The 12,240-nt window shown below is 32.5% G+C and overlaps 1 protein-coding gene across 1 annotated transcript in view; it reads right to left on the bottom strand.

The window, feature by feature from the left end:
• Window positions 1-12,240, bottom strand: part of tmtops2b (teleost multiple tissue opsin 2b) — a 130,726-nt gene that overhangs the window by 29,975 nt on the left and 88,511 nt on the right. Inside the window, exons 2-3 of the mRNA XM_062068894.1 lie at window positions 10,064-10,389; window positions 11-244 (exon numbers count right to left, since the gene is read on the bottom strand). Of these exons, the coding sequence (XP_061924878.1) occupies window positions 11-244; window positions 10,064-10,389 (560 nt within the window). The remainder of the gene's footprint in view (window positions 1-10; window positions 245-10,063; window positions 10,390-12,240) is intronic.

The raw sequence follows: 12,240 nt of genomic DNA, 5'->3' as shown, positions 1-12,240 counted from the left end.
GGCCACTGACCTGTTTGTTCATGAGGATGTAGATGAGCGGGTTGATGACGGTGCTGCTCTTGGCCAGGAGAGACGGCACCACGCTGGCCACGGGACTGATGATGTCGGGCGGCCCGAACGTGGCCATCATGGCCACCACGCCGTACGGCATCCAGCACAGCAGGTAGCAGGCGGCCGTGGTCAGCACCATGAACAGTATGTGGTACTCTCGCCGCCGCGCCGCTGTCTTGCGGATCTTACCCACCTGGAGTTAAAAAAATTTTTTTTTAAAAATACAATACGCTTGTGATTTTTTGGTGGAAAAAGTTTGGACATCCTACTTTGAACTATTATTAAAAAGGTATATTTAATGTATTTATAATTTTTTGATGATTAATTTTATTACATTTTCTGTTTATTTAAAAATATTTTTAAGACTTTAAACAATTTTTTTATAATCATTTCATGATTTTAATATTTTTATGATACTTAATTTTTATTTTTTTTAACATGATTACTTTCATTTGTATTTGATTTAAAAAATGACACCTGACATTATGAAATTGTTTATATTATACTAAAAGGCACATACATAAGCTTGCGACTCTTTACTTTGAACTATTAATGATTAAAAACGTATATTTAATGAGGTATTTATTATTTTTAAGATAATGATTTATTTTTTACATTTTCTATTTAATTAAATATATGTTTAGGACTTCAAACAATACATCTTTTATAATAATTTCAAGATTTTAATATTTTTTATGATACTTAAATTAATTGTTTTACATGATTATTTTCATTTGTATTTGATTTAAAAATGACACCTGAAATTATGAAATTGTTTATATCATAGCAAGTTTTTGGTGGAAAAGGTTTAGACTTCACTACTTTGAACTATTAATGATTAAAAACGTATATTTAATGATGTATTTATTATTTTTAAGATAATGATTTATTTTTTACATTTTCTATTTAATTAAATATATGTTTAGGACTTCAAACAATACATCTTTTATAATAATTTAATGACTTTAATATTTTTTTATGATACTTAAATTAATTATTTTACATGATTATTTGTATTTGATTTAAAAATGACACCTGAAATTATGAAATTGTTTATCGTAGCAACTTTTTGGTGGAAAAAGTTTAGACTTTACTACTTTGAACTATTAATGATTAAAAACGTATATTTAATGATGTATTTATTATTTTTAAGATAATGATTTATTTTTTACATTTTCTATTTAATTAAATATATGTTTAGGACTTCAAACAATACATCTTTTATAATAATTTCAAGATTTTAAAATTTTTTATGATACTTAAATTAATTGTTTTACATGATTATTTTCATTTGTATTTGATTTAAAAATGACACCTGAAATTATGAAATTGTTTATATCATAGCAAGTTTTTGGTGGAAAAAGTTTAGACTTTACTACTTTGAACTATTAATGATTAAAAACGTATATTTAATGATGTATTTATTATTTTTATGATAATGATTTATTTTTTACATTTTCTATCTTATTAAATATATGTTTAGGACTTCAAACAATACATCTTTTATAATAATTTCAAGATTTTAATATTTTTTATGATACTTAAATTAATTGTTTTACATGATTAATTTCATTTGTATTTGATTTAAAAATGACACCTGAAATTATGAAATTGTTTATATCATAGCAAGTTTTTGGTGGAAAAAGTTTAGACTTCACTACTTTGAACTATTAATGATTAAAAACGTATATTTAATGATGTATTTATTATTTTTAAGATAATGCTTTATTTTTTACATTTTCTATTTAAATAAATATATGTTTAGGACTTCAAACAATACATCTTTTATAATAATTTCAAGATTTTAATATTTTTTATGATACTTAAATTAATTGTTTTACATGATTAATTTCATTTGTATTTGATTTAAAAATGACACCTGAAATTATGAAATTGTTTATATCATAGCAAGTTTTTGGTGGAAAAAGTTTAGACGTTACTACTTTGAACTATTAATGATTAAAAACGTATATTTAATGATGTATTTATTATTTTTATGATAATGATTTATTTTTTATATTTTCTATTTAATTAAATATATGTTTAGGACTTCAAACAATACATCTTTTATAATAATTTAATGATTTTAATATTTTTTTATGATACTTAAATTAATTATTTTACATGATTATTTGTATTTGATTTAAAAATGACACCTGAAATTATGAAATTGTTTATATCATAGCAAGTTTTTGGTGGAAAAAGTTTAGACTTTACTACTTTGAACTATTAATGATTAAAAACTTATATTTAATGATGTATTTATTATTTTTATGATAATGATTTATTTTTTACATTTTCTATTTAATTAAATATATGTTTAGGACTTCAAACAATACATCTTTTATAATAATTTCAAGATTTTAATATTTTTTATGATACTTAAATTAATTGTTTTACATGATTATTTTCATTTGTATTTGATTTAAAAATGACACCTGAAATTATGAAATTGTTTATATCATAGCAAGTTTTTGGTGGAAAAAGTTTAGACATCACTACTTTGAACTATTAATGATTAAAAACGTATATTTAATGATGTATTTATTATTTTTATGATAATGATTTATTTTTTACATTTTCTATTTAATTAAATATATGTTTAGGACTTCAAACAATACATATTTTATAATAATTTAATGATTTTAATATTTTTTTATGATACTTAAATTAATTATTTTACATGATTATTTGTATTTGATTTAAAAATGACACCTGAAATTATGAAATTGTTTATCGTAGCAACTTTTTGGTGGAAAAAGTTTAGACATCACTACTTTGAACTATTAATGATTAAAAATGTATATTTAATTATGTATTTATTATTTTTATGATAATGATTTATTTTTTTACATTTTCTATTTAATTAAATATATGTTTAGGACTTCAAACAATAAATCTTTTATAATAACTTCATGATTTTAATATTTTTTTATGATACTTAAATTAATTGTTTTACATGATTATTTTCATTTGTATTTGATTTAAGAATGACACCTGAAATTATGAAATTGTTTATATCATAGCAATTTTTTGGTGGAAAAAGTTTAGACATCACTACTTTGAACTATTAATGATTAAAACATATATTTAATGATGTATTTATTATTTTTAAGATAATGATTTATTTTTTACATTTTCTATTTAATTAAATATATGTTTAGGACTTCAAACAATACATCTTTTATAATAATTTCAAGATTTTAATATTTTTTATGATACTTAAATTAATTGTTTTACATGATTAATTTCATTTGTATTTGATTTAAAAATGACACCTGAAATTATGAATTTGTTTATATCATAGCAAGTTTTTGGTGGAAAAAGTTTAGACATCACTACTTTGAACTATTAATGATTAAAAACGTATATTTAATGACGTATTTATTATTTTTATGATAATGATTTATTTTTTACATTTTCTATTTAATTAAATATATGTTTAGGACTTCAAACAATACATCTTTTATAATAATTTAATGATTTTAATATTTTTTTATGATACTTAAATTAATTATTTTACATGACTATTTGTATTTGATTTAAAAATGACACCTGAAATTATGAAATTGTTTATCGTAGCAACTTTTTGGTGGAAAAAGTTTAGACATCACTACTTTGAACTATTAATGATTAAAAACGTATATTTAATGATGTATTCATTATTTTTATGATAATGATTTATTTTTTACATTTTCTATTTAATTAAATATATGTTTAGAACTTCAAACAATACATATTTTATAATAATTTCATGATTTTAATATTTTTATGATACATAAATTGTTTTACGTGATTATTTTCATTTGTATTTGATTTAAAAATGACACCTGAAATTATGAAATTGTTTATCGTAGCAACTTTTTGGTGGAAAAAGTTTAGACATCCCTACTTTGAACTATTAATGATTAAAAAGGTATATTTAATTATGTATTTATTATTTTTATGATAATGATTTATTTTTTACATTCTCTATTTATTTAAATATATTTTTAAGACTTTAAACAATAAATATTGTATAACTATTTCATTGTATGAACATTTTCATGATACTTAAATTATTATATTTTATTTTTGGACATGATTATTTTCATTTGTATTTGATTTAAAAATTACACCTGACATTATGAAATTGTTTATATCATATTGAAAAAGTATATGAAAGGAACATTTATTTATTTTTTATCACGGTTCCATAGGCAAAACATGTTTTAATGTCTTTTGTATCATTTTACTATCAAAAATGTATATTTTTATTATTCTTATTCTTATATTGAACTTGATTTCTTCATACAGTAGTTGTGCCATTTATTTCCTAGTCGTATCAAAATACAATATTATATATTTAGGGATAGGAATCTTGCAACGATTCAAATAGATTTTTTGCATATTAAGCTTATTTGGTATAAAAAAAATAAAAAAATAAAACCTTGTTTAACCCGATATTTAACACCTTATTTGCAGTGCCAGTCTCTCCACAGGTGCAGCACACAAGCACACCCACTTTTGCTCGCTACAAAAAACATGACAAGAAACTTTGTTGGCAGTCCTAATCGTTTGTCTTGCTTTTCATTGCATTTCTAACGCGTCATGGACTCTTGCGTCATCACGTCACTAGATAACATACCGCCCTCCTCCCAGTAAATAAAACAATATACTTTTTTTATCTAGAATAAAACCCTGAAATTAGAAAATGGAGGATTATATTGTGTAGTGACTGTACTGACAGTGCATCCGTAAAATATTCTTCACTATTTCCATTTTTGTCATTAAAATTCTACACACAATACCCCATAATGACAATGTAAAAATGCTTTTTGTTTTTATTTTTATGTATCAAATTGATTAGAAGGAAAAGAAAAATCACATGCACATAAGTATTCACAGCATTTGCTCAACGCTTCCCATCCAAGCTGATGGAGCTTGAGAGGTGCTACAAAGAGGAATGGGCAAAACTGCCCAAAGATACACTAGAAGTATTTGGCCACCCGTCCAAATGATAAGAATCAGGGGCCGTATTTATCAAGCTTCTTAGAATTACTCCTAAGAAGTCTGCTAAGAGTTGACTTAAGAGTAAATAAATTATTCGCTGAAAGCTGCACTTAAAAGTTAGTTATCAAGCGTCTTACTCACACTTTCAGCGAAGTGTAGGACTGAATCTTAAGTGTCACACTCAGAGCTGAATTACGACATTACTATGTGCCGTAAACGGAATTTTAGGTGACGTCATTTCTGTGTCCATAGAAATGACCAATCACGGAAGGGAATCCGTTGTCTAAGAATATAGAAATATCTTGGAAATATTTAAGTGGACAATGGGAGTGTATATTTTGACAATAAACTACAAAATAATACAAAACAAACTAGTCCCCGCCGGCACTCACGCTACCGCTCCCTCTCTTCTATCGCCCACACACTCACTGACGTCGCTCACCTCACGGCCACACACATACGCTACTGTCATAACATTTTCTTTCCAATTCATTAATTAGGCAACTAATTTGAAACTGGTGTGGGTGGCTCTATATATACTAGCCCACTGCAGACGCATGCAGAAATCAACAAGGAATCGAAAAGTATTAAATCTGTGACAAAAATAATATCCGCTCTGTCTAAACGATACCGTTTGATCAGCTGCTCGTCATCAAAAAAAACAACAACATTGTTCCGTTCCCTGAACGTTCGCGCACGTCTCTCTCGCCTCAGTGCCATCCCCTGCTGGCAACTCCTAACCACTTAAGACACCTCTGAAGGTCTCTTAAATATCGTGGAGAGTAGGAGTGATTCTTAGACTTAAGAACGTTGATAAAAAGCTGTTATTCTTAAGTTTGAGAGTAGGTCTAAATTTCGCAAATTCTCAGGACTTAAGTGTAAAATGGCACTCTAAGAAGCTTGATAAGTACGGCCCCAGGTGTCCTAATCACTTGGCCCGGTGTATAAAATCAAGCACTTAGGCATGGAGACTGTTTCTACAAACATTTGTGAAAGAATGGGCCGCTCTCAGTGATTTCCAGCGTGGAACTGTCATAGGATGCCACTTGTGCAACAAATCTAGTCGTGAAATTTCCTCGCTCCTAAATATTCCAAAGTCAACTTTATTATAAGAAAAGTGAAGAGTTTGGGAACAACAGCAACTCAGCCACGTAAACTGACAGAGAGGGGTCAGCGGATGCTGAAGCGCATAGTGCAAAGACTTTCTTCACAGTCAGTTGCTACAGAGCTCCGAACTTCATGGGACCTTCCAATTAGCCCACGTACAGTACGCAGAGAGCTTCATGGAATGGGTTTCCATGGCCGTGCAGCTGCATCTAAGGCATACATCACCAAGTCCAATGCAAAGCGTGGGATGCAGCGGCGTAAAGCACGTCGCCACTGGACTCTAGAGCAGTGGAGCCGCGTTCTCTGGAGTGACGAATCACGCTTTTCCATCTGGCAATCTGATGGACCAGTCTGGGTTTGGAGGTTGCCAGGAGAACGCTACATTTCGGACTGCATTGTGCCGAGTGTGAAATTTGGTGGAGGAGGAATTATGGTGTGGGGTTGTCCCCTTAGTTCCAGTGAAAGGAATTTTGAATGCTCCAGGATACCAAAACATTTTGGACAATTCCATGGGATGGCACTTCAAGTTCATATGTGAGTAAAGGCGGGTGGCCAAATACTTTTGGCAATATAGTATATCAATCAATCAATCAATGTTTATTTATATAGCCCTAAATCACAGGTGTGCCAGGCTTGTGGCATCGTATTCAAAACGACTTGAGGCTGCAATTGCTGCCAAAGGTGCATCAACAATGTTTAGACCAAAGGCTGTGAATACTTATTTACATTTGTTTTATTTTTTTATACATTTGCACATTTGAAAAAACAAACAAAAAAGAAAAACTTTTCACATTGTCATTTTGGGGTATTGTCTGTAGAATTTTGAGGACAAAAATTAATAAATGGAAATAAGGCTGTAACATCACAAAATGTGAAGTGCTATAAATACTTTGTTGGGACTTTTTTTTTTTGGGTCCCCATGGTACTGAACTGCTATAAAGTTTGAAATTTGACCTTACAAAAATTAAAGAATACATCAAAATAAATTGTATTAGTAATCTTATGTATATTCAGGTCTGGTTTCCATCAGTACCTGAGCCCTTTAACATGGACTATATGGATGATAACACATATTACGCAATTAAAAAAAAAAAGTTACATTGAATCAGAAATTCGAGCCCAAAAAAAAAGGAATTCAAAGGGTTTACTTACACACACCTCTCTGAGGAATTTAAAATCTAATTTCAACTTAAATATGAGAAGTCCCTGAAACATGAAAAACATCACAAGCAAAGTTATTGGCCAAAAAAAAAACCTACCTTACAGGTCAAAAATTCCCAAATACACTCTGAGAGTTAAAACAAGTTACAGCAGGAGTTCTTAACCTTTTTTGACCTCGGGGCCCAACGTTTTCACTACAGTGGGACCCGGGGCCCACTCAAATATTAACACTGAACTAACAATCTTACTCTTGACAGTTTACAACCTTGTCAAATGATATGAAACTATGTGTTGATAACAAAGATTAGTATTTTTCTAAAACCTAAAATTTAGATTTAGGTCAGGCTGATTAGAAAATGAAGTACTAACCAAATATACCGCGTGAGGGGGGCCTCGTAAATAACTGACGAAAAATAAATGGACTTAGAATAATGTGCTAAAATAAATTCCCTAAATTAATAGGTTTCCTATCTGCATTGTCAATAGTAGCTTCACCATTTTAGTCATCATTTTTGCGCTTAATAAACTCTATGAATTAGCGCCAGACTTCTTCTGTTTGTTTGAGATTGTCATTACTGCCACAAGTGGGGGGAAACGTGTATTGCAACTGAGTACCACTGCGGTCCATGCGGCCCTATGGTAAACAAACACTGTGTGACAGGTTACAAAAGCACCTTTTGGCTGCTGACGTATGACGTGTACGTGCAGCGAGCAAGCACGGACATGACCTAAATAATTGCCTATAGTATACAATCATTTATTTAAACATCAGCTGTACAGATGCTGATATTTATGAATACAGACACACACACACACACACACACACACAAGAAAAGTAGTGACATGTGGCGTTTGTGAAAATGCATAATAAAGAAGGAAAAAACAAATGTAAGTCGCACTGGAGTATAAGTCGCATATTATGGGGAAATGTATTTGATAAAACCCAACACCAAGGATAGACATTTGAAAGACAATTTAAAATAAATAAAGAATAGTGAAACACAGGCTGAATAAGTGTACGTTATATGAGGCATAAATAACCAACTGAGAACATGCCTGGTATGTTAACGTAACATATTATGGTAAGAGTCATTCAAATAACTAACATATAGAACATGCTATACGTTTACCAAACAACCTGTCACTCCTAATCGCTAAATCCCATGAAATCTTATACGTCTAGTCCAGGGGTCGGCAACCCAAAATGTTGAAAGAGCCATATTGGACCAAAAAAACAAAAACAAATCTGTCTGGAGCCGCAAAAAATTAAAAGCCATATTACATGTGTCATGAGATATACATTTAATTAAGAGGACTTAAAGGAAACTAAATTAGCTCAAATATAGCTACAAATTAGGCATAATGATGCAATATGTACATATAGCTAGCCTAAATAGCATGTTAGCATCGATTAGCTTGCAGTCATGCAGTGACCAAATATGTCTGATTAGCACTCCACACAAGTCAATAACATCAACAAAACTCACCTTTGTGCACTCATGTACAACGTTAAAAGTATGGTGGACAAAATGAGACAGAAAAAAAAGTGGCATAAAACACGTCCTAGAAAGTCGGAGAAAGTTATGCATGTAAACAGACTATACGGTGAGTTCAAGGACCGCCAAAATAAGTAGGACAACACGGCGCTCGCCAAATACTTGAATCAGTGAAGCATATTTAATATAAACAGTGTGATTTATAACAATTACGGAGGTTTGTGTCATGTTTGTCCTCCTACAGAAACCATACTAAAACAAAAAAATTGTTTTTTTTTCCCCCTCATCTTTTTCCATTCTTCATACATTTTTGAAAAATCTCCAGAGAGCCACTAGGGCGGCGCTAAAGAGCCGCATGCGGCTCTAGAGCCGCGGGTTGCCGACCCCCGGTCTAGTCTCTTACGTGAATGAGCTAATAATATTATTTGATATTTTACGGTAATGTGTTAATAATTTCACACATAAGTCGCTCCTGAGTATAAGTCGCACCCCCGGCCAAACTATGAAAAAAACTGTGACTTATAGTCCGAAAAATAATATATATATATATATATATTGTTATACAGTATATGCCTTGAGCTCTTATTTTGAAGTCGCTAAGAGCGTAAGTGATGTTGTAGTGGAGCGGAGGTTTTTAGGTAAGGTAAATAAAGTGGTCCTCGTGTAAACTGGAGCCTCCCGTGTTTGTTATTTTGTAGCTTCATACAGTATAGGCGACATTTATTTATTTTTTTTGTATTTTTTTATTTATTTATTTATTTTTTAAAAAGTTTTATTTATACATTTCAACATTTCAACAATCAAATAAGTACAAAAGTAGTACAATACAGTACAAAAAGAATACAAAGCAGCGCCAGGGGGTTATAAATTCAAAGTAACTAAAATAGAATGCAAAAAAAACATATATATATAATATAAACAAAGTGCAAAGCCATAGGCTCACTCAATTTCAGTAAACAACTCAAATTTGGAACACAGCATAAAATAGGCGACATTTATAAAAACCTCCGCTCCACTACAACGTGTCATCACTTCCGCTCTTAGCGCCTTCAAAATAAGAGTTCAAGGCATATACTGTACAACAGCGTATAACAGGAACTTAACGTCACAAAGAGGAAAGCCCATAAAAACAGGTTACATAGATAAAGTGTGTTCCCCGGGGTCACACGTTTTAGGTCCCGTTCGAGAGAGACTGTGTAAAACCAAGTTTTAACTGGATCTGATCCAGATTTGAAGTGAACCGGGACTCGGCGTACCTGTTTGACCGCCCAGAGCAGCCTGCCGTAGCAGTAGATCATGACCAGCACGGGCAGAGCCAGGCAGAAAATGAAGAGACAGATGATGTAGGCGTGAGACTGGGCGGTCTGGGCCGTCCACGACACCGAGCAGCTTGTCCCCGCCCCTTCCTGTTTGTAGCTGCTCCAGCCCAGGAGCGGAGGAACCGTCCAGACCAGCGAGTAGAGCCACGAGCCGCCCACGGCCAACAGGGGCTTCCGGTAGTTTGGCCCTTGCTTGTTGTACACGGTCAGGGTGCTGTAGCGGTCGTAGGAGAGGATGACCAGGGAGATCAGCGACACGATACCTGGGAGCAAACAAAGAATTATGACGTTTTTGCACTAGGTTCTTAAAAATAGACAATCTTTGAGTAGCCTATGTTTGCAGTAGGTCCTTAAACAAAAGCAGAGCACTGCTGTGAAATAGAGCATGTTTGACTCAAATCTTTTCAAGTTTATAAGAATCTCTGTTTTAGTAGTCGTGATTTTGTCAAATACAGCATCTTCGACGGGTGTTTTTACAGAACTTCAAGACAGCAGAATGCTCCTGTCACGAAGATGATCTCTGACAAGCATATTTGCAGTAGGTGCTTAAAAACATCAATGTTTTTGTCATTTAGAGCAGTGGTCCCCAACCACAGGGCCGCGGCCCGGTACCGGTCGGTGGACCGATTGGTACCGGGCCGCGGCCGCACAAGAAATTTAAAAAAAATTTTTTATTTTTTTTTTTTTTTTTTTTTGTTAATTAAATAAACATAAAAAACACAATATATACATTATATATCAATATAAATCAATACAGTCTGCAGGGATACAGCCCGTAAGCACACATGATTGTATTTCTTTATGACAAAAAAAAAATAAAAAAAATAAAAAAAAATTTTTTACTACCCCCCATCCCCCGGTCCTTGGGACAAATTTTCAAGCATTGACCGGTCCGCAAGTACAAAAAGGTTGGGGACCACTGATTTAGAGGACCTCCTGAAAAAATGCTAGCAAAGGTCCTCCATACAAGAGGATCATGCTAGTAATTCTTTGGTGGTACCTTGAAAGCAGCAGAATGCGCCTTTTATTTACAGAATCTTTGATCATTAAGCCCTTAAAAACAGCAGTGATTCTCCATCTAGAAACGTTTAATCAAAGGGTTAATAAGCCTTCTGTCACGGCAAGCAGCTGCAATCGATCGCCAGCAATCTGCGCACTCATGGCTGATCAGGGGACCTGCCTTCATAAGCCTGCATAACCGGCTATCCCGTGCCAGAACGTAGCTACCTGTTCAGTACAGTTAGCCGACACGTCAGTTCTATGCGCACTCTGTTGCTCTCTGTTTTCTCCCCCGTCGTGTTTACCGTCTCGTGTCCTCGTGTCGTCCCTGCAGCCTGCCTTCGTTCCCACATAACGAGATTTGTGTCTCGTCTTCCCGCTTCTTAGATCTCGACCTCCCGCCTGGACAGGTTCCTCTGACACCTCGCTATCGCCCCGACTACCTGCTTATCTCACGGACCTTCGAGCCTGCTTTTCCCCTGCGGGACTTCCGCCTCTCGCTAAACACTCCGGTAACACACATAGTCGCACACACACACATTTTGGATTTATTACACACTTAATTGTATTATTTATATATATTGTGCATATATATATATAAATAAAAAGGTAAAATGACATCCCTCCTTGTCTGTGCCGTCTCTTCCTCCTGTAGACACAACACCTTCAATGGAAGTTGTTACAATCCCACTACTGTAGGCCATAGTCGATGTTAAAATAATTAAGACACAGACATATTTTATTTGATTCATGATTAAAATACAGTGTTCTATTTTCCTATATATTCAAACACAGTGTTACTGTTCAAATATTAATTATACTTAATAATAATAATAGATTTTATTTGTAAAAAGCACTTTACATTGAGCAAACAACCTCAAAGTGCTGGTGTATAAAAAAAAATAAAAAAAAAATAAAAAGATAATAAAAAATAAATAAAAATAAAAACTAGAACAGCCAAATAGCTAAAACTAGTATGCATATATCTAAAAAAAAAAAAAAAAAGGCTTTTTTAAAAAGAAGGGGTTTTAAGCCTTTTTTAAAAGCATCCACAGTCTGTGGTGCCCTCAGGTGGTCAGGGAGAGCGTTCCACAGACTGGAGCAGAAAGCCCGGT

This window comes from Entelurus aequoreus, linkage group LG14 (genome assembly GCF_033978785.1).
Source record: "Entelurus aequoreus isolate RoL-2023_Sb linkage group LG14, RoL_Eaeq_v1.1, whole genome shotgun sequence".
NCBI classification, from domain to species: domain Eukaryota; kingdom Metazoa; phylum Chordata; class Actinopteri; order Syngnathiformes; family Syngnathidae; genus Entelurus; species Entelurus aequoreus.
Note: the sequence above shows the minus strand (reverse complement) of the source record. Positions and strands in the feature narration are given on the sequence as shown.